Source organism: Mobula hypostoma, chromosome 2, assembly GCF_963921235.1.
Source record: "Mobula hypostoma chromosome 2, sMobHyp1.1, whole genome shotgun sequence".
Classification (NCBI taxonomy): domain Eukaryota; kingdom Metazoa; phylum Chordata; class Chondrichthyes; order Myliobatiformes; family Myliobatidae; genus Mobula; species Mobula hypostoma.
In genome coordinates this window covers 137,782,369-137,805,776 of record NC_086098.1, presented here as the reverse complement: position 1 = coordinate 137,805,776, position 23,408 = coordinate 137,782,369, and the positions used below count along the sequence as shown (strand labels likewise).

The following is a 23,408-nucleotide window of genomic DNA, read 5'->3' as shown; positions in this document are numbered from 1 at the left end:
ACTCTGATAATATTTCGAAAGGCACACTATTGGTTATTATGTCTACTTATGTCCCTAAATGAACTTTATCTGACCGCTTGCTTTAAAAGTTCATTGAAATGTTTCCTTGAGTTCTTTAGAAAATGGAGCTTGTCATGTGATGTTTATTTTGTGCTGAGTTTCACAAATAATGTTACTTGTGAAACTCATAAAACTGCCTTTCTGGCAGAGTTACTGGATGCCTTCAAGGTCAGTTTTCCTTTAATCATATACGTTCCTGCTATAGGTCTGGTTATTATCCGTTAATAGTTTTGATAAGATCTGTTTAATATTAATAGCTATTCTAATATCAATTGTTTTTGTGGAAGAACATTTTAAATATCTACTGCCCTCTGCAGGCAGGAGTGTGTTTTTAACTTCATTCCTGAAAGATCTGACTTCAGATTTCAACTTCCTACATGTGTGAGCAAGCTTTTTCTTGTTTAACAAGCATCAAGAGCAAGGATGGAGATCCTCTCATTTCAGTTGAAGGTGAAATCCGTGTGTGCTTATCCTGACATCCCACCTCTCCCGGAAGTTCCGGGAGTCTCCCGCATATTGATAATAACTCCCTGATGCCTGGAAATTATATACAATATCCCGCAAATCGATTTTTTTTGAGACGGAGAGGGAGAGTGAGAGCGAGCATCCTGATTGGTCTCTCTTTGTGATAAGTAGACCTATCAGTTTTCTCTGTGGGCGGGCTTTACAGTCAACCTCAAAAATAATGACAGTGTTGCTCACTGCACTGTTTGCAACAGAGACTTTTCTATTGCCCATGGTGGGTTAAAATGTAAAAGATGTGTTGAGGTGAGTTTAACAGGTGTCATTCATTCATTAGCGTAGCTAACGTTATTTAATCTAGCTTGCTAGCTGCTAAAGAGCTACTCTATTGATGTCCTATGTGATGATGCCAAACTCCCTGTAGACTTGCTTAGAGTTGTAATGGAATAAACATGATAATATAATATAATATAACATAATATATGTACATATTTTAATATTACATTTTCTGTATATACCCAACTTGGTTTACAGATTAGACAAAATCACTAAACAAAGTATTACATACACCCTTGGAGGTCAACCGGGGGGGGGGGGAATATGGGATTGCAGGGGGCGGGGCTGCTACCTCCCTGAAATGAGTTTTTGCAGGGTGGGATGTCTGGTTTATCTCAAGTTCGACCCAGAAATGAGTATTTGTGCAGCAAAACACAAGCACAGGTTTCACATCCTAGGCCCATATTCGAGCCTGATCATGTCATTTAGTAAGAAAATGTTTTCAAAGTCTTGTATAAAATTGTGTCTCAGGCTATATTTTTATTCATATTGCTTTCACTTATGGTTTTCATCCAGTTCCATCACAGGCGTAATGCTCTCCATCATCAAGGACATCTTCAAGTGGTACCTCAAGAAGGCAGTGTCCATCCTTAAAAGATGCTCACCATCTGGGATATGCCCACTTTTTGTTATCACCATTAGGGAGGAGGTACAGGAACCTGAAGGCCCACACTCAATGATTCAGGAATAGTTTTTTCCCTTCCACCATCAGATTTCCAAATGGTCTGTGAAATCAACCTCATTATTCCTTTTTTTTGTTTTGCACTATTTTCTGTAATCTTATGACTTACAGAGAAGATTCACTAGAATGATTCCCGGAATGAGAGGGTTAACATATGAGGAACGTTTGTGCGCTCTTGGAGTTTAGAAGAATGAGGGGAGACCTCATAGAAACATTTCGAATGTTAAAAGGCATGGACAGAGTGGATGTGGCAAAGTTGTTTCCCATGATGGGGGAGTCTAGTATGAGAGGGCATGACTTAAGGATTGAAGGGCGCCCTTTCAGAACAGAAATGCGAAGAAATTTTTTTAGTCAGACGGTGGTGAATCTATGGAATTTGTTGCCACGGGCAGCAGTGGAGGCCAAGTCATTGGGTGTATTTAAGGCAGAGATTGATAGGTATCTGAGTAGCCAGGACATCAAAGGTTATGGTGAGAAGGCAGGGGAGTGGGACTAAATAGGAGAAAATGGATCAGCTCATGATAAAATGGCGGAGCAGACTCGATGGGCCGAATGGCCTACTTCTGCTCCTTTGTCTTATGGTCTTATGGACTTCGCTGCCAGAATACAAAGAGGATTCCTGTCATAATCAGTCAACATGAAGGAAGCGTCTCTCCACAGACGCCGCCCGACCCGCTGAGCACACAAGCATTGTGTGGGCGTGGCTCCCCAGTGATGGGCAGGTCAGCAGCGCGCGCATGCGCATCGTGGCGCGAAGCCGGAGCTGGAGCCGGAGCCGAAGCCGAGGGGATGCGAGGGGTCGCGGGAGCTGGTGGCCCCGTACGGCCGGGCTGACAAGCACACGGATCGGATCCATATCGGAAATGTCGGGCCGGGCGGGCGGCCCTTCGCCTGCGGGCAAGAAGCAGGTGCGGTTCGCGCGGCCCTTGCAGCAGCTGGCAGAGGAAGAAGACGAAGAGGAAGATGCGGCGGCTGAGGAGGAGGCGACGACGCTGTGCCAGAAACGGCCTCCCGCCGGCCTTTCCCTTACCCGGGCCCGACGGGAGCGCGACGACGTCATGGGACTCGAGCCCCGGGTGAGGGAGGTTCGCGGTGGTCGCTGGGCGGACACCGTGCTGCTGTGTGCCGCCTTCCTCGGGCTGGTGAGTACGGAGGGGGAACGGGGCGAGGTGGAGCGTGTTGAGACCCCGTCGGGGATCTGGGTGAAGGGGGGAGACCCCGTCGGGGATCTAGGTGAAGGGGCAGCGACTCCCGTCGGGGATCTAAGAGAAGGGGCAGCGACTCCCGTCGGGGATCTAGGTGAAGGGGGGAGACCCCATCGGGGATCTGGGTAAAGGGGGGGAGACCCCATCGGGAATCTGGTTGAAGGGGGGAGACCCCGTCGGGGATCTGGGTGAAGGGGCAGCGACTCCCGTCGGGGATCTGGGTGAAGGGGCAGTGACTCCCGTCGGGGATCTGGGTGAAGGGGGGAGACCCCGTCGGGATCTAAGAGAAGGGGCAGCGACTCCCGTCGGGGATCTAGGTGAAGGGGGGAGACCCCATCGGGGATCTGGGTGAAGGGGGGGAGACCCCATCGGGGATCTGGGTGAAGGGGGGAGACCCCATCGGGGATCTGGGTGAAGGGGGGAGACCCCGTCGGGGATCTGGGTGAGGGGGGGAGACCCCGTCGGGGATCTGGGTGAAGGGGGGGAGACCTCGTCGGGGATCTGGGTGAAGGGGGGAGACCCCGTTGGGGATCTGGGTGAAGGGGCAGTGACTCCCGTCGGGGATCTGGGTGAAGGGGGGAGACCCCGTCGGGGAGCTGGGTGAAGGGGGGAGACCCCGTCGGGGATCTGGGTGAAGGGGCAGTGACTCCCGTCGGGGATCTGGATGAAGGGGGGAGACCCCGTCGGGGATCTGGGTGAAGGGGGGAGACCCCGTCGGGGAGCTGGGTGAAGGGGCAGCAACTCCCGTCAGGGATCTGGGTGAAGGGAGACCCCGTCGGGGAGCTGGGTGAAGGGGCAGCGACTCCCGTCGGGGATCTGGGTGAAGGGGGGAGACCCCGTCGGGGACCTGGGTGAAGGGGCAGTGACTCCCGTCGGGGATCTGGGTGAAGAGGGGTGACCCCTGTCGGGGACCTGGGTGAAGGGGGGAGACCCCGTCGGGGATCTGGGTGAAGGGGCAGTGACTCCCGTCGGGGATCTGGGTGAAGAGGGGTGACCCCCGTCGGGGACCTGGGTGAAGCGGGGAGACCCCGTCGGTGATCTGGGTGAAGGGGCAGCGGCTCCCGTCGGGGAGCTGGGTGAAGGGGCAGTGACTCCCATCGGGGATCTGGGTGAAGCGGCAGCGACTCCCGTGGGGGAGCTGGGTGAAGGGGGGAGACCCCGTCGGGGATCTGGGTGAAGGGGCAGTGACTCCCGTCGGGGATCTGGGTGAAGAGGGGTGACCCCCGTCGGGGACCTGGGTGAAGGGGGGAGACCCCGTCGGGGAGCTGGGTGAAGGGGCAGCAACTTCCGTCAGGGATCTGGGTGAAGGGAGACCCCGTCGGGGAGCTGGGTGAAGGGGCAGCGACTCCCGTCGGGGATCTGGGTGAAGAGGGGTGACCCCCGTCGGGGACCTGGGTGAAGGGGGGAGACCCCGTCGGGGATCTGGGTGAAGGGGCAGTGACTCCCTTCGGGGATCTGGGTGAAGAGGGGTGACCCCCATCGGGGACCTGGGTGAAGGGGAGAGACCCCGTTCGGGATCTGGGTGAAGGGGGGAGACCCCGTCGGGGATCTGGGTGAAGGGGCAGCGGCTCCCGTCGGGGATCTGGGTGAAGGGGCAGCGACTCCCATCGGGGATCTGGATAAAGGGGCAGCGACTCCTGTCGGGGAGCTGGGTGAAGGGGACGGAGACCCACGTTGGGAATCTGGGTGAAGGGGGGAGACCCCCGTCGGGGAGCTGGGTGAAGGGGATGACCCTCATTGGGGAGCTGGGTGAAGGGGGCGGAGACCCCCATCGGGGAGCTGGTGGAAGGGGGCGGAGACCCCCGTCGGGGAGCTGGGTGAAGGGGGGTGACCCCCGTCGGGGAGCTGGGTGAAGGGGGCGGAGAGCCCCGTCGGGAGCTGGTGGAAGGGGTGGGTGTGACCTCCCTCCTGGAGCAGGGAAGTTTGGTAGGACTCCTCAGGCAGCAGGGTGAGGGGGACACAGAAGAAGGAGGGGTGACCTTTGACCATCATATAAGGTCCTTGGGGGCTTGTTGTCTGAGAGTCTGTGCAACCCAGTTAACTGAGGTTCTAATGGACATCTTCAACATCTCTGTGGAACAGTCCACTGTTCCCATCTGCTTCAAGGCAGCAACCATTATTCCAGTGCCCAAGATGGCGACAGTAACCTGCCTTACCACTACTGTCCAGTGGCAGTGATCTCAATAATAGTTAAGTGTTTCGAGCGGCTGGTTACGGATTGCATTAAATCCTATTTTTCTGCAACATTGGACCCTTCCTCGTTTGCTTATCACTCAAGTAGGTCCACTGACTATGATGTAACCTGTGCCCTGCAGTCGTCCATATTGGTAGCAACATCACTAGCCCCATCATGTTGAGCACCACCCTCCCGCAGTTCACACTGCTGATGCATGACTGCACTGCTAGATCCAGCTTAAATCAATTCCTCAGTTTCGCTGGTGTCACAGCAGTCGGTGATCTCATCAACAGCGACAAGCCCATGGCGTACTGTGGGAGGTAGATCGGCTTGTAGGATGGTGCGATCGTGACTTAAGTCTCAACGTGGACAAGATGAAAGAGACAATTGTGGACTTTAGGAACATGCAGGCTGACCACTCCTCACTGCACATAAATGCCTCCTCTGTGGAGAGAGTAAAGAGCTCCAAGTTTCTGTGAGTGCATATGGATAGATAGATATACTTTATTGATCCCAAGGGAAATTGGGTTTCGTTACAGTCGCACCCAACCAAGAAGAGAGCATAGATATAGCAATACAAAAGCCACAAACAATCAAACAACAAAATGCAAACCATGCCAGATGGAAATAAGTCCAGGACCAGCCTATTGGCTCAGGGTGTCTGACCCTCCATAGGAGGAGCTGCAAAGTTCGATGGCCACAGGCAGGAACAACCTCCCATGACGCCCAGTGTTGTATCTCGGTGGAATATGGCCAGAGTCCAACAGCAAAAAGTTCAATATCCGGTCTACAAACACGTTCCTCGATCGTAATATGACCCGGATTGCACCATCCGTTGTTAACCAGAACAGTAAGCACCCAGCTCCTTTACGATTACTGCTCTCAGTGCTCTTCTCGTCAGCCCGAACGGTCTGGAAGCTGTCCATGGAAAAGTTTTGATTGGGTATGTCCTCGTGCAGCCCCGTTCCAGTAAAGCACATAACACTACACTCTCGAAATGTTCTCTGACACCTGGCTAGCGCTGTGAAGTCGTCCATTTTATAACCCACCGAACTCCTCTTCTCCATAAGTCTCTGTTGTCTCGACCTGGTCCTCTTTCCTCGCCTTTGTGATCCCCCTCTGCATCCTCTGTGTGTTTTCCTCCAGATTTCAGCCGGGGTGTCGGCCGCTCTGTTCGCTAAACCGGCTGGCATTAGCTCAATCAGCTGGTCCCTGGAATAAACAATGCGACCATGCTTCTGTCTCGCTAATGAGACGTGTAATGCACAATCTCAATGGTCCCTCAAAGCACCTCTTTAGTCAAGAAAGCACAGCAGCGTCTCTACTTCCTGTAGAGACTTAGGGAAGTGAGGATCCCCCCAATCACCATCTGCTTTGGGAATGGCAAGGCATCTGGCCACAAGTGCCTACAAAGGATTGCAAGGACTAGTGAGAGGATCATCTGGGTCTCTCTTCCACCCATTGGAATATTTATCATGAGTGCTGTGGACACAGAGCCCTTAGCATTGTCAAGGATGTCTCCCATCCGTCCCACAATATCTTTTTCACTCTATCATCAGTCAGAGGTACCGTAGCATTGGGACAAGGACAGTTAGGATGGGAAATAGCTCCTTCCCTTAGGCTGTGAGATTACTGAACTTGCCGCCACCATCCAGGTCTCATAGCATCTGAAGCGGCAGTAGCCTATTGTTTACTTTTTGATTTGTGTAGTAAATGCACCTTGTACGAAATGTAATTCCTCTGGAAAATATTTTATTATTTGTTAATTTATTTGTGACATTGCTTTCTGTTGTGTGAGTTGTATGTACTGTGTGTGCCTTGGTCTGGGGATTGTTCTGTTTGGCGGCATACATGTGTATGGTTGAATCATGTTGAACTTGAGATGCAGGATGGTTTTACTGGTGGGAGAGTTGCAAGCAAAGGGATGTAGCTGCAAAGTAAGGAGTTGCTTATTTATAATGAGGTGTGAAAACATTTCTTCTCTTGGAAGGCAGTGAATCTTAGGAATTTTTTGGCCTCAAATTGGAGGCCAGATTATTTGATACATTTAAATTGGAGGTGGATAAATATTTGAAAGGTCAAGGAATTGAAGGTTATGGGAAACTGGTAAAGAAGAGTTGAAGTCAATGTAAATCAGCCCTGATCACATTGAATGGTGAGGCAACGTAGAGGCCCATTGAAATGGTCTTGTATTTGCAATCAGGTTTAAGTTATTGGTAGTGAGGCCTGCTGTGCTTGTTCACTTGTATTACCTGTCAGCTGTGCTACAAAGTGACTCCTGTTTTTCTGTCTCCTCAGGGGATGGTCATTGCTGTTTTGGGGCCTACTTTCAAAGAGCTGGCAATTAATGTCAACAGGAATATCAGCGACATCTCCTTCATCTTTGTGGGCCGTTCGCTGGGCTACGTCGGGGGCTCATTGGTTGGTGGGCTGCTGTTCGACTACATGGATCACCACTTGTTAATCGGTACATTTGCTGTTTAGCAACACAATAAATGATTTGAATCGTCTGAATTTAAGTTAAAATATTTAAGCACTGATTGCCTGTTTTAAATGTGGCATATTTATTTGAATATAGGGACAGCACAGATATACCCTGGCTGCAGTCACATATTTATTTAAGACAAATGCAAATCAACATGAGGTAGACAGATGATCTTTTATCATAATAAAGGTCTGAGTACACCTGGGTTAGAGTCGTGGAGTTGTGCTGCACAGAGATGAGCCCTTCAGCCCAACTTGTTCATGTCAATTGAGATGGCTATCTATGTTAATCCCATTTACCTGCATTAGGCGCCCGTACCTCTCTACTCCTTTTCTATCCAAGTGCATTTTAAATGATGTAATGGTATCTGCCTCTACCACTTCCTCTGGCAGCTCATTCCATATAATCATCAACCTCTGCGGAAAAGTTTCCCCCTCACATATTTCAGTTGAATCTCATATGACCTCAAACTTTTGACTTCTAGTTTTAGATTTTCCCCATTCTGGGGTGAGAGGGGGGTGGGGGAGAAAGCCCACTGACTATTCACTCTGTCTATACCACTCGTAATTTTATAAACTTTAATAATGTCACCCCTCAGATTCTTGAGTTCCATTCAGAATAAACACAATCTGTCCTTGTAAACATAGCGCTGCATTTCAGGCCACATCCTGGTGAATCTCTCTTCTGCTGTCTTTATAATGCTACCACATCTTTCATGTGGCAGACCAGAACTGTACACAATACTCGCCAAGTGTGGTCTGGCCTCCTCTAACACTGCATTCTCTACATCATGGAATCCCAGCCTGTGGTCCGTGGTCTCCTTGCTTAATGGTCCATGGCATAAAAACCCCTGCTCTCCATTGTTCTCCCCATTTAACACTGTTGAGAAATATTCATTTAGGATCCCACTCGTATCCCCTAGTTCCATATAAATTTCCATTTAGTTTTCTCATGAGACTTGCTCTTTCCTTAGCTATCTTCTGAATATATTTAAGGATTTGTGATTCTCCCTAATCCTGCTTACTAAGGCTATTTCATGTCCTTTTGTTTCCTTTGTCCCCACCTTATTTTTCCCTATGTCCTCAAAGGACTCATTCAAAACCAAATACCTCCTTCTCATTTCTGATCAAATGTTCAATTTCCTTTCTAAACCAAGCTTCCCTAATCTTACCCATTTTTGCTTCTTAAACTTACGGGGACATATTGAATCTGAGCCCTTATTGTCTTGCCTTTAAGCACCCCTCACTTTATTTATTAGAGATACAGCATGGAACAGGCCTTCCGACCCTCTGAACTGCATCGCGCAGCAACCTACTGATTTAACCCCAGCCTGATCTTAAGACAATTCCTAATGACCAGTGCGCCCTTGGAATGTGAGAGGAAACTGGAGCATCTGCAGGAAACCCACGTGCACATGGGAAGAATGTGCAGACTTTCTTACAGAGGATGCTGGAATTGAACTCTGATGCTCCAAGCTGTAGTAGGGTTGTATTAACAGCTACACTACCACGACAGCATTATTGAATTTTGTTTTTCTTTTTAGCAGCTGCTCCCACTCTGATTTTGCTTAGTCCTGCCGCATATGTTGAAATGCCCTCCCTTAATTCTAGGACTAACCTTATATTTTTTCATACCTTGAAACTTGCTGAAACACAGTCACTATTTCCAAAGGGTTCCTCTACAAAGCTTCCATTTGCTCATCCTCATTCCCTGGATAAAGGTTGAGTGCAGCCTTTTACTTAGAGGACTCTACTTACTATTTTGAAAACTCCTCAAATGCTTTTTACAAATTCAACCTCATCGAAGCGTCTTAAACTAAGGCAATTGCAGTCAATATTGGGTAAGTTAAAATCCTGTTTTTACACACTTCTAAATTTGCCTGCTTGTCTGTTCTAATTCTGGCTAACAATGGAAGGCCTGCAGTAAAACCCCAGCAAAATGTATGCCCCTTTCTTATTTCTAAATTCTACAGATATAGCTTTTTTTGGAGAATTCCTCCAGGATATCCTCTCTAAGTACTGTTGCAGTGTTCTTCCTGTCACCTCATCCTTCTGTTCCCCTCGGACATTGAGCTACCAGTTCTGCCGTTCCCTCACCACGTTCCTGTAATTGCAACACTGTCATGATCCCACTTGCTGATCCATGCTCTCAGCTCATCTGCCCTAACTGCAAGGCTCCTTGCATGAGAGAAGGGGGAGTGTGTCTACTACTTCCCCACCTGTCCTGGAAGTCAGAGAGTGGTGGTGTGTGGTACGCGCTGACGGGTGGTTGTAGAGACATTTATGAGACCTTTAGATGGACATATAGTATGGATGAAAGAAAAATGAAGTGCTGTGTGGGAGGAAAGGGTTAGATTGATCTTGAAGCGGTTAAAGGGTTGGCACTACATTGTGGGTCAAAGAGTCTGTACTGTGCTATACTGTTCTGTGTTTGATGTCCCTGTCTGCTCTCCCTACTGGACTTGCCTTTTCTATTTTCTATGAACAAGTTAGCCATTCCATCTCTTGCACTTACATCATGGGTCCCACCCCATTGCCTGACTAGTTTAAACCCTCCTGAGGAGCACAAGACCTCCTCCGGTTTAGATACAACTTTTCCTCCTAGTACGGGTCAAAACTACCCAGTGATCTAAATACCTGAAGCTCTCCCCTGTGTATCAGCTCCTTAGCTACATTTAATAAGATAGTGGTTGTGAGGGATTTAAAATTTCTCAATATTCCTGGGGAGTGCCTTGGTGCAAGTGTTATTCTGGTTCCCGTTCCTTTACTCATTGGCATGTGGCACAGGGTGTAATCTTGAGACGAGAACTCATTTCTACCTAAGTGCCCTTTGCTGGACCATGCCTCTCTTCATGCCTTTGCTGTTAGTGTCAATATGGACCATGTCCATTGGCTATTAATCCTCCCCTTTCCTTGCTGCCCTGAGACATCCTTGACCTTGGCACTAGGGAGACACACACTATCTTGGAGTCTTGTGGCCACTATTGCCTGTCTGTATCCCTGACTATTCAGTTCCCTATCACTACTGCTTGTCCAGATTTTGTCATTCCCTCCACTACAGTCATTATTATGCCACTAATTTGGCTGCTGTTCCTTTCCTGTGAGAGGTCATCATACCCCCAACAATATCCAAAGCTGCATATTTATTAGAGAGAGAATAAGCATGGTGTTGTGCACAGTCTGCCTGTCCCTCTTGTCTGGCTGAACATGCAGTGGCTACCACCCTGAACTTCTTATCTACAACATTGCCTCCTGTCCACTCAGTCAGTTTAGCTGCTGCTCCAAACAATCCAGGCAGTCTGAGGGGACCCGCAGCTGAACACACTTCCTGCAGAAGTAGTTGTCAAAGACACTTCTCCCTGATCTCTCAGTTCACATGAGAAGCACACCACTTTACTGACAGCCATTTCTATCCCTCAAGCTGTTTAGAAGAAAGGGAAGGACCTGTCTTGACTTGTTACTGCATAGCTGTCTTTGTTGAAGCCTCTGCACTTTGACCTTAAGCCTGGTTCTTTGAACAAAGTTCTGAGAAACATTTCTCCAAATGGCTGCTCCCACTAAAATTGTCTCCCTTTTATTGTTAATGCTGACATGTCAGTTTCAAAAGAAAAATCCCCATGCTTTACCTTGAACTGCCTTAAATTGTTTCCTTGAACTTGGTGCTTAGCTTACCTATAGGTGAACAACCTCAGAAAGAAGCTGGAGTATCAGCTTAATGCAGAATTTTGAATAGGTGGTAGAATTGGCACTAGTACCTAGGGCAGGATGAATAATAAGAAATACTGTATGTATGTATAAAAAGATTAAATAGTGCGAGAAGAGGAATCTGCAGGTGGAGGCGAAGAAACTATTCTTTAAATGCTGAGTGTGTGTCTTCAGGCTCCTGTACCTCTACCTTGATGGTAGTGTCATGTGATTGGCAACAATGAATATCAATCGAGTCAGGTTTTATAAAAACAACCAAACATTTATTAAACTCTGCTTAATATTAAAAAAATGAACAAATGAAAATCTTAACCGGAAGTAAACTGCTATGCAGCCATTTAACAAACCGCCACTCAGTAGTAGTGCGAAAACAGTTCTTCAAGTGTTTAAACTTTAAACTCAAGAGCAACAATTTTGGAATGTTGGAAATATTTGTCCACTTCTGTCTCATTAAATGGAGGAGCCAAAATAACCTCTCAACTAGCTGCAAACCGTTTCCTAGAACCAGAGGACTGATTCTCAGACTTTAATTTCTCCATCTCCAGCTCAAACTCTCTCCTTTTATTTGCTTCTCTTTCTTCAAATTCCCTTTTCCTATGGACTTCTCTAGCCTTGAATTCCTTCTGTTTATTTTCAGCTTCTAACCGACTTCTTTCCAAATCAGCTTCTAATTGCTTTAACTTTAGTTGTTCAATATATAACTGCATTTCCAGATTACTCAGTGGAAACCTATCTAACATTTCTTCATCAAACTTTCCCAAACTTATATAACTCACAGCAATTTTTCTCTGAATTACGGGCTTTGTTGTAACTTTTGTAATTACTTTAAGATGCAACCTTCTAGCAATCTCGGATACAACACCCTTTCTTGCCGTCGCTAAAAACTCTGGGTCTGGCGTTTCCATAAAGCCATCAACATTCATTGCTGCCGAATACCACTCACACACCAATCAAACAAAAGAATCGGGCATATCCCCTTTTCCGAATTGGGTTGATACTTAAACAAGCACTTAAGCTCAAAATTGGAACATATCTGGACAGCCCCCAAATTTATGTCACGTGATCGGCAACAATGAATATCAATTGAGTCAGGTTTTATAAAAACAATCAAACATTTATTAAACTCTGCTCAATATTTTGAAAAAATGAACAAACGAAAATCTTTACCGGAAGTAAGCTGCTATGTGGCCATTTAACAGACCGCCACTCAGTACCAGTTCTTAAAGCAATAAATGTGAAAACAGTTCTTAAAGTGGTATATTCAAACACAGTTCTTAGAATGGTAAATTCGAAAGTCCAAGAGATTTATACAATCAATTAGGAGAGACTTTCCTGAAGTAAAGAATTCGTCGAAGACACGATGTCACTGCCAATCCCAGCCAGATCCTGCCTTGTCCACAGGATTCACGACGACGGAAATAAAATGGCTTAAAGGCACTGACCATTCCCTCTGGATACTAGATACTGCACAGCCTTTTCTGCTGCTTTTAGCAGAGGGTATCTCATGCAGATCACTCTTTCTTGAAGGAATTCAATAATAGTTGATAGTATCCAAAACCACCGAATGACTCCTTCAGGTTCCCGTCTTTACTCTCCAATACTACTGAAAAGATACATCAACAAACCTGGCAGCGATTGGTTAAACTGCCGGCCCAACACTTTTGTACCTTACAATAGAACGTAAGACTCCGTTTTAAATCAAAACTGCGTCATACGGCAAATACGCAGCGGAGCGGAGTATCTGGCTGACGTTTTAACTGGAAAACTAACTGTGCCACCCCAGGGGCCTCCTTTCATACCTGTGGTGAACATGTCATCATGTGACCTCACATCAGCGGGAAAATTGCATCAGGTGACCTCCAAAAGACCATTATATCATGGTCATAAGACTGTCACAAGATATCCATAAGGTATGTAACACCTCCCTCCAAAAAAAATTTTGGTCTTTTTAGGAGCAAAATTTTAACAATTAACCATTTACAAAAAACAAATATAAATGTATAAAATTTACAACATACACAGTATACACAGTATCATCATACAGCACCTTACAAACTAATATACAGTAGGAGTGTTACAAATGTTAAAATACCACTCCATAAAAGAAATTTACATTGTACATTTAACATCTAGATAGACAATCAGCGATCACATTATCTTTACCTTTAATATGAGTGATCAAAATATTATACTCCTGTAACATTAAACTCCAATTTAGTAATCTTCTATTTTTGTTTTTCATCTTACTCAAAAACACTAACGGATTATGATCAGTGTAAAGTGAGTGGTTTCTGAGTAGTACCAATATACACATCAAAATGTTATAAAGCCAAAACAAGAGATAATTCCTTTTCTATTGTTGAATAATTTCTTTGATGGGCATTAAATATCTTAGAAAAGTTACTTCATCCCCATCATCTCTTTGAAGTAACACTGCTCCTGCAGCTTCATCACTAGCATCTACAGCTAATGAAAATGGTGTTTCAAAGTCAGGAGATTTGAGCACAAGTTGACTACATATAGTTTTTAATTTATCAAATGCTTCCTGACAAGACTCTGTCCAAACAAACTTTTCATTTTTCTTCAAGAAGTTAGTTAATGGAAGAGCAATGTTCGCAAAATTCTTACAAAATTTTCTGTAATATCCTACCATACCCCAAAATCTTCTGAGAGTTTTCTTACCAGTTGGAGTGGGTACTTCTAAAATTGCCTGAACTTTTGCCTCAACAGGAGCTAATTTTCCTTGACCCACAACATAACCAAGTTAGGTCACTGTGGCATAACCAAATTCACTTTTAGCTAAGTTAATAGTTAAGTTAGCTTTTGAAAGTCTTTCAAATAGTTCCTCCACTGCAGTAATATGTGCTTTCCACGTATTATTTCCTGTATCTAAATCATCAATATAGGCATCTGTATCTTTTAACCCATGAATCACACTATTAATCATCCTTTGGAAAGTACCTGGTGCATTCTTCATCCCAAATGGAAGAACATTATATTCATATAACCTGGATGAGGTTACAAATGCAGAAATCTTTCTACCTCTATCCGTCAATGGAACACACCAATAACCTTTTAACAAATCAATCTTTGTAAGGAACTTGACTTGTCAAACTTTATCCACACAATCATCTACCCTAGGGATTGGATATGCATCAGTTTTTGTCACAGCATTCACCTTCCTGTAATCTGTACAAAACCTAATACTATGGTCTGGCTTAGGCACCATAACACACGATGAACTCCAATTTGAATTTGAAGTTCTAATAATATTATTCTCTAACATATACTTAATTTCTTGTTCAGCAAGTTCACATTTTTCCCTATTCATCCGATATGGATGTTGTTTTATAGGCTTTGCCTCTCCAACATCTACATCATGCGAAACTACCGTGGTTCTTCTAGGAACGTCTGGAAATAAATCCCTATGTTTAAAAATTAACTGTTTCATCTGTTCTGTCTGCTCTGGCTGTAAATGAGCTAATTTCTCATCAATATTTTCCAGAATTATTGAGTTTGGTAATCTGGCTGAAATAATGTTGGGTTTAAAATGAGTTTCAGATGAATCAGCCATTAAATTTTTATAAAGATCAGACTCATTATTGCCCACAACAATCATAGTAGCAGCCTCTTTCTCATAATAAGGTTTTATCATATTTATATGACACAGCTGTGCTGGCTTTCTTCGATCTGGGGTCTTTATCACGTAATCCACATCATTTAATTTAGATTTAATCTCATAAGGACCATGAAATTTAGCTTGTAATGGGTTCGTTTGCACTGGGAAAAGAACCAACACCTTATTTCCAGGCTTAAATGACCTCATTCTAGCTTCCGTATCAGACCAAGTTTTCATCTTCTCCTGAGCCAATTTTAAATTTTCCTTGGCCAAGCTACAAGCTTTATATAATCTTTCCTTAAATTTCAAAACACAATCCAGCAAATTAGTGTGTACCTCTTTATTAATCCACTGTTCTTTCAACAAGGTCAAAGGTCCTCGAACTCTATGCCCAAACACAAGTTCAAAAGGACTAAAGCCTAATGATTCCTGCACTGCCTCCCTTACTGCAAAAAGAAGTAAATGTACTCCTTCATCCCAGTCCTTTTCATTTTCCACACAATACATCCTAATCATAGTTTTGAGGGTAGAATGGAATCTCTCCAAGGATCCTTGTGATTCTGGGTGATATGCAGATGAGGTAATCTGTTTTACTGCCAGTTTATAAACTATCTGCTGAAACAATCCAGACATAAAATTACTACCTTGATCAGATTGTATTTCCTTAGGCAACCCAAAATAAGTAAAGAATTTTGTAAGAGCCTTTGTCACAGTTTTAGCTGTTATATTCCTAAGGGGTATTGCCTCTGGAAACCTAGAAGCTGTACACATAATGGTCAACAAATATTGATGTCCAGTTTTAGTTTTTGGCAATGGGCCTACACAGTCTACAATGATCTTTGAGAACGGCTCACCAAATGCTGGAATTGGTTGCAGTGGGGCCACTGGAGTAACTTGATTAGGTTTACCCACAATTTGACACGTATGACACATTCTGCAAAATGTCGCTACATCTGTTCTTAAACTAGGCCAGTAAAAATGTTTAAAAACCTTGTTCATAGTTTTCTTTACACCTAGAAGGCCACCCAAAGGTATACATAGTTAAAACCTCATTTCAATAAACTTTAGGAACTACTACCTGGTGATTAACTTCCCATTCCTCACTTGCAGGAACTGTAGGAGATCTCTACTTCCTCATTAATACTCCCTTTTCAAAATAATATCCTATTGGCACCTTCTCAATTTCACTATCTGGAAGAGCTTGTTCCTTTAATTTAACTATCTCAGGATCTCTACTCTGCTGTGCTATCATCTCCTTCCGAGATAAAGACAAATCTTCATGGTCAGACTTATCATAAAAATCTTGATCAGATGTAGGTAAGAAAGTTTCTGACACATCCTCAAAATTCGAATCTCAAGTTAAACAGTCATGGGTAACAACCTTATCCTGCGCATCAGTCTTTTTAGCCATAGCTCGGGTTACAACACAGGAAAAATCTGTTAGAATCCCTCTGTGGTTCCTCAGAAATAGGCTTTATTGTCAAATGTACATCAGGACAAATTTGTCCATTTGCTAAGTCATTCCCTAACAATAGAGAAACATCATTCACAGGTAAACTGGGTTGTAGTCCTACCTTAACAGGCCCTGTAACTAACCTTGACCTTAACTCTACTCTGTGTAAATGTACCGGCATAAGGGCACTCCCAACGCCGCTTATATAGTTTACCTCACCAATGTCAGACTCATCACTGAACTTTTGAACACTGTCTAACATTAGTGATTGAAAAGCACCAGTATCTCTAAGTATTTTTATCGGTATCAGAGTGGATCCCTCTTTCAAGGATACAAATCCTTCAGTTATAAAATGTTCATATCCCCTCTTAACTTGGTCAGACTCTGACAAAGCTTCATTGGTATTTATCGAACTCTGTGGATTTACAGGTGTTTCAATATGTTGCACACAAGCATCTGGGACTGCTTCCTTCTTTCTTTTTTAATCGAAAACAGTTAGCTATTATCCCCTCCTTGTCTTTCTTCCCGGACCTCCTGTCCCATGTACCCCCCTCCTTGTCTTTCTTCCCGGACCTCCTGTCCCATGTACCCCCCTCCTTGTCTTTCTTCCCGGACCTCCTGTCCCATGTCCCCCCTCCTTGTCTTTCTTCCCGGACCTCCTGTCCCATGCCCCCCCCCTCCTTGTCTTTCTTCCCGGACCTCCTGTCCCATGATCCTCTCGTATCCCCTTTTGCCTATCACCTGTCCAGCTCTCGGCTCTATCCCTCCCCCTCCTGTCTTCTCCTATCATTTTGCATCTCCCCCTCCCCCTCCAGCTTTCAAATCCCTTACTCACTCTTCCTTCAGTTAGTCCTGACGAAGGGTCTCGGCCTGAAACGTCGACTGCGCCTCTTCCTATAGATGCTGCCTGGCCTGCTGCGTTCACCAGCAACTTTGATGTGTGTTGCTTGAATTTCCAGCATCTGCAGAATTCCTGTTGTTAGCTATTACATGTCCAGGTTTCTTACAATAATTACAAATAAGACCAAAATTTCTTTCCTTCACATGCCTCCCTTCATCCTTAACTTTTTCACTAACTTCAGATTTAATTTCTGGTTTACCTTGACTCTCTGTGCTATTTTTCCTTTTAAAAGTCCTACCTGGAGAAAAATTATTCTTACGAATTAAAGCATACTCATCAGCTAATTTAGCAGACTCCTGCAATATAGCAGTGTTCCCTTCATTTAAGTATGTCCTCACTTCCACAGGAATGCTCCTTTTAAATTCCTCCAGTAAAATCAACTCTCTTAATTTATTATACTCCCCATTCACATTTTTAGAGGAAACCCATCTCTCAAAACACACAGATTTCTCGTAGGTAAATTCCACTAAGTTTTTTCCACAGATTTCTTCAAATTTCTGAATCTTTCTCTATACTCTTCCGGAACCAGCTCGTACTCCTTTAATATATGCTGTTTGACAATATCATAATCCAGTGCTTGCTCAGCATTTAAAGCTCTATAAACTTGTTGTGCTTTCCCTTTTATTACACTTTGTAACATCACTGGCCATTGCTCTTTCAGCCACTTTAAACTTCAAATTATGGTATTGCTTTGCACTGCTGTAACTATATGTTGTAATTATGTGGTACTGTCAGTGTTAGTCTTTGGTCTGTCCTGTTTTCTGTGATATCACTCCGTAGAAACATTGTATCATTTCTTAATGCATGTATGCATTTCTAAGTGACAATAAAAGAGGACTGAGTGTTCTCATAATCTAATCTAATTAACTCGAGCAATAGTTTTGAAATGTTGGAAATATTTGTCCACTTCTGTCTCATTAAATGGAGGAGCCAAAATAACCTCTCGACTAGCTACAAACCGTTTCCTAGAACCAGAGGACTGATTCTCAGACTTTAATTTCTCCATCTCTAGCTCAAACTCTCCTTTTATTTGCTTCTCTTTCTTCAAATTCCCTTTTCCTATGGACTTCTCCAGCCTGGAATTCCTTCTGTTTATTTTCAGCTTCTAACCGACTTCTTTCCAAATCAGCTTCTAATTGCTTTAACTTTATTTGTTCAATATATAACTGCATTTCCAGATTACTCATTGGAAACCTATCTAACACTTCTTCATCAAACTTTCCCAAACTTATATAATGCTCAGCGATTTTTCTCTGAATTACGGGCTTTGTTGTAACCTTTGTATAACCTTCTAGCAATCTCAGATACAACACCCTTTCTTGCCGTCGCTAAAAACTCTGGGTCTGGCGTTTCCATAAAGCTATCAACATTCATTGCTGCCGAATACCACTCACACACCAATCAAACAAAAGAATCGGGCATATCCCCTTTTCCAAATTGGGTTGATACTTAAACAAGCACTTAAGCTCAAAATTGGAACATATCTGGACGAGCCCCCAAATTTATGTCACGTGATCGGCAACAATGAATATCAAATGAGTCAGGTTTTATAAAAACAATCAAACATTTATTAAACTTTGCTCAATGTTTAAACAAAAAATGAACAAACAAAAACCTTAACCAGTAAACTGCTATGCAGCCATTTAACAAACCGCCACTCAGTACTAGTTCTTAAAGCGATAAATGCGAAAACAGTTCTTAAAGTGGTAAATTCAAACACAGTTCTTAGAATGGTAATTTTGAAAGTCCACGAGATTTATACAGTCAATTAGGAGAGACTTTCCTGAAGTAAAGAATTCGTCGAAGACACGACGTCACTGCCAATCCCAGCCAGATCCTGCCTTGTCCGCAGGATTCACGACGACGGAAATAAAACGGTTTAAGGGCACTGACCATTCCCTCTGGATACTAGATACTGCGCAGCCTTTTCTGCTGCTCTTACCAGAGGGTATCTCATGCAGATCACTCTTCCTTGAACGAATTCAATAATAGTTGATACTATTCAAAACTGCCAAACGACTCCTTCAGTTTCCCGCCTTCATTCTCCAATACTACTGAAAAGATACATCAACAAACCTGGCAACGATTGGTTAAACTGCCGGCCCAACACTTTTGTATCTTACAATAGAACGTAAAACTCCGTTTTAAATCAAAACTGCATCATAAGGCAAATACGCAGCGGCGCAGAGTACCTGGCTGACGTTCTAACTGGAAAACTAACTGCATCACCCCAAGGGCCTCCTTTTATACCCGTGGTGAACATGTCATCATGTGACCTCACATTGGCGGGAAAATTACATCAGGTGACCTCCAAAAGACCATTACATCATGGTCATAAGACTGTCACAAGATATCCATGAGGTATGTAACAGTAGCAATGAGAAGAAGGCAGGTCCTGGTTGATGGAGATCCTTAATGATGGATGCCACCTTTTTGAGGCATTGTCTTTTGAATGTGTCTTTGATGCTAGGGAGGCCAACACCTATGATGGAACTGGCAGAGTTTACAACTTTCTGCGGCTTTTTCTAATCCTGTGCAATGGCCCCTCCATACCAGACAGTGATGCAACCAGTTATAATGCTGTCCATAGTACCTGTAGAAATTTGCAAGTGTCTTCACTGACACACCAATTCTTTTCAAACTGTAAATGAAATATAGCAGCTGTCGTGCTTTCTTTGCAACTGCATCAAAATGATGGACCCAGGAAAGATCCACAGAGATGTTGACATCCACGAACTTTCAACTTCTGAGGACTGGTGTGTGTTCCCTTGACATCCCCTTCCTGAAGTCCTTTACCCATCATGTCAAATGTATCCCTGAACTGTGACCATTAAAGAGAAAATGCTAAAAGTACTCAGCAGGTCAAACAGCATCTGTGGAGAGATGAGCAAAGTAAATATTACTGGTTGATGGCTTTTCATCAGAACTAGAAAATTGAAGAATTGAGTTTAAATCTAGGGTGTGAAGGTGAAATCAGGGGTGGAAAGAATGAAGAGAATGTCTGTGATAATGGAGACCAAAGTAGTCCAGATGACACAGTGCTTGTATCATCTAGCTAATAGATGAATGAGGATAGTTAGAGATGTTTTAAACAAAACAGAAGAACATGCTGGCACTCTGAAAAACAAAAGAACATAGAATACACCACAGGAACAGACCCTATGGCCCACAAAGTCTGTGCTGGTCACAATGTCCATTTAAACTAATCTCATCTGCCTGCACGTGGTCTATAATCCCTCCTCCTGCTTGTTCATGTGCCTGTATAAATGCCTCTTAAATGTTGCTATTGTATTTGATTCCACTCTCTACCCTGGCAGTGCCAGGCACCTACCACTCTGTATAAAGAAAAACGTGCCTCAGAAATCTTCTTTAAATTTTCTCCCTCTCACCTTAAATCTACGTCCTCTAATATGTGACATTTTTACCCGAGGGAAAAAGACACTTATTCACCTTTGTTATAATTTTACATACTTCAATCAAGTTGCTCCTCTGCTTCTGCTACTCCTGGAAAAACAGCCCAAGTTTCTCCAAACACTCTTTGTTAGCTAATACCTTAATCCAGGCCACACCTGGTGAACTGCATCCTTTTCAAAGCCTCTACATACTTCCCATAATGTGACAGTGAGCTCCTATTCCTGAAGCTCGTGTTGGCATTTTTTTCTTTGCAAATCAAAGAGGTCAGAATGGGATGGAAAATAAAAGTGACAGGTGACTAGAAATTGAAGGTCATCTTTAAAGGTTGAAGCAGGTGCAGCCTAGTGGTTACTCAGTCTGCATTTAATTTCTCCAATGTAAAGGAGACCATATTATGAGTTTCAGTGAGATAGATTAGATTGCAAGAATATAGAACATTAGAGCACAGTACAAATCCCTTGGCCCACAACTTTGTGCTGCGTTTTTAACTTAAGATCAATTAAACCCTTCCCTCTCACATAGTTCTCTATTTTTCCATCATCCATGTGCCTATCTAAGTTTCTTAAACGTCCCTAATGTATCTGCCTCGACCAGCATCCCTGGCGGTGAGTTCCACACACCCACCACTCCCTGTGTTTTCAAAAAAAACTTAGAAGTGCAGTGAATTATTGCTACACCTGGAAAGACCTCTTGAGTCCCAAGAAGATGTAAGAAGACAGATGTTGCATCTCCTGGGGTCACAAGGGAGAGAAGAGGAGTGCTTAGTGGAAATGAAGGAGTTGGCCAGGGAATTTGGGAACATTCCCTTCAGAATGATGAAAGAAGGTGAAGCTGTACCTTGTGGTAGATTTTGGCTGGAGATGGCAGTTGTTATGAAGGATGATCAGTTGAACTTGAATTGAGTCTAATTGTGAGGAATTTAACAAGATATGGTTAAGAGCACTGTCAATTGTGGGAGAATTCTGCTTCCACATGTCCCCACATCTGGTTTTTTTTCGTCAAGAAGTCATCATCTCATATTGACCTTTGATCATATTGATCATCCCAGGACCTTTTCTCCTACCCTCAGAATTCCAAAATAAATGGGCCACTTCTGGCCTCTTTCCTTCTCCTTATCTATCCATGACCGGACCAGACTGGATGGTGTGCCCTGGTCAGACGAGCCACCAACAACTTCGAGAATAGTCGCCATGTAGGTCTGGGCGCTGCTTGAGAGAGGAGAAGAATGGCCACATCATTTGCTCCAACAGTGGCCAGACGGTTAACCTGTCCTTACTGTCAACACTCATACCTTTCTAGAATCAGACTGCAGAGCCACCTCAGAATACACAATTGATGAACTTCACAGACAAACGTCATCATCGGAAACGAAGGACAACCAACTATCTATCCATGACTGGTAGCGTAGTGGTTTGTGCAACATCATTCTAGCTTGGTGCGTTCTGGAATTCTGAGTTAAACTCTACCGTTGTTCTCTAAGGAGTCTCCGTGCGTCCTCCATGGGGAATGTGTGGGTTTTCCCCGGGTGTCTGGTTCCTGCCCACAGTCCAAAGATGCAGGTCGGAAGGGATTGAACAAGGGGTGATAAAACAGTGTTGAGGTATGCAGAAACGAGTTCGGTGGGGCAGGAGCAAGCTGAGACCTCTACCTTGCCGAGGCACAGCGACAACTCGCGGATACCTTCTCTTATTTACCCCTCGATCGTGACCCCACTAAGGAGCACCAGGCCATTGTCTCCCACACTATCACCGACTTTATCCGCTCAGGGGATCTCCCATCCACTGCTACCAACCTTATAGTTCCCACACCCCGCACTTCCCGTTTCTACCTCCTACCCAAGATCCACAAACCTGCCTGTCCTGGCCGACCTATTGTCTCAGCTTGCTCCTGCCCCACCGAACTCGTTTCTGCATACCTCGACACTGTTTTATCACCCCTTGTTCAATCCCTTCCGACCTATGTTTGTGACACTTCTCACGCTCTTAAACTTTTCGATGATTTTAAGTTCCCTGGCCCCCACTGCTTTATTTTCACCATGGATGTCCAGTCCTTATATACTTCCATCCCCCATCAGGAAGGTCTCAAAGCTCTACGCTTCTTTTTGGATTCCAGACCTAATCAGTTCCCCTCTACCACCACTCTGCTCCGTCTAGCGGAATTAGTCCTTACTCTTAATAATTTCTCCTTTTGTTCCTCCCATTTCCTCCAAACTAAAGGTGTAGCTATGGGCACCCGTATGGGTCCTAGCTATGCCTGCCTTTTTGTTGGGTTTGTGGAACAATCTATGTTCCGTGCCTATTCTGGTATCTGTCCCCCACTTTTCCTTCGCTACATCGACGACTGCATTGGCGCTGCTTCCTGCACGCATGCAGAACTCGTTGACTTTATTAACTTTGCCTCCAACTTTCACCCTGCTCTCAAGTTTACCTGGTCCATTTCCGACACCTCCCTCCCCTTTCTAGATCTTTCTGTCTCTGTCTCTGGAGACAGCTTATCCACTGATGTCTACTATAAGCCTACTGACTCTCACAGCTATCTGAACTATTCCTCTTCTCACCCTGTCTCTTGCAAAAACGCCATCCCCTTCTCGCAATTCCTCTGTCTCCGCCGCATCTGCTCTCAGGATGAGGCTTTTCATTCTAGGACGAGGGAGATGTCTTCATTTTTTAAAGAAAGGGGCTTCCCTTCCTCCACTATCAACTCTGCTCTTAAACGCATCTCCCCCATTTCATGTACATCTGCTCTCACTCCATCCTCCCACCACCCCACTAGGAATAGGGTTCCCCTGGTCCTCACCTACCACCCCACCAGCCTCCGGGTCCAACATATTATTCTCTGTAACTTCCGCCACCTCCAACGGGATCCCACCACTAAGCACATCTTTCCATCCCCCCCCTCTCTCTGCATTCCG

General features: G+C 44.5%; 1 protein-coding gene across 2 annotated transcripts in view; it reads left to right on the top strand.

The window, feature by feature from the left end:
- The first annotated feature begins 2,270 nt into the window (after nt 1-2,270).
- mfsd4b (major facilitator superfamily domain containing 4B) overlaps nt 2,271-23,408 on the top strand; it is a 43,514-nt gene continuing 22,376 nt past the window's right edge. For both annotated transcript variants that reach the window (XM_063040751.1, XM_063040752.1), the window contains exons 1-2: nt 2,271-2,682; nt 7,220-7,388. In XM_063040751.1, the coding sequence (XP_062896821.1) occupies nt 2,278-2,682; nt 7,220-7,388 (574 nt within the window). In that variant the 5' untranslated portion in view covers nt 2,271-2,277. The remainder of the gene's footprint in view (nt 2,683-7,219; nt 7,389-23,408) is intronic.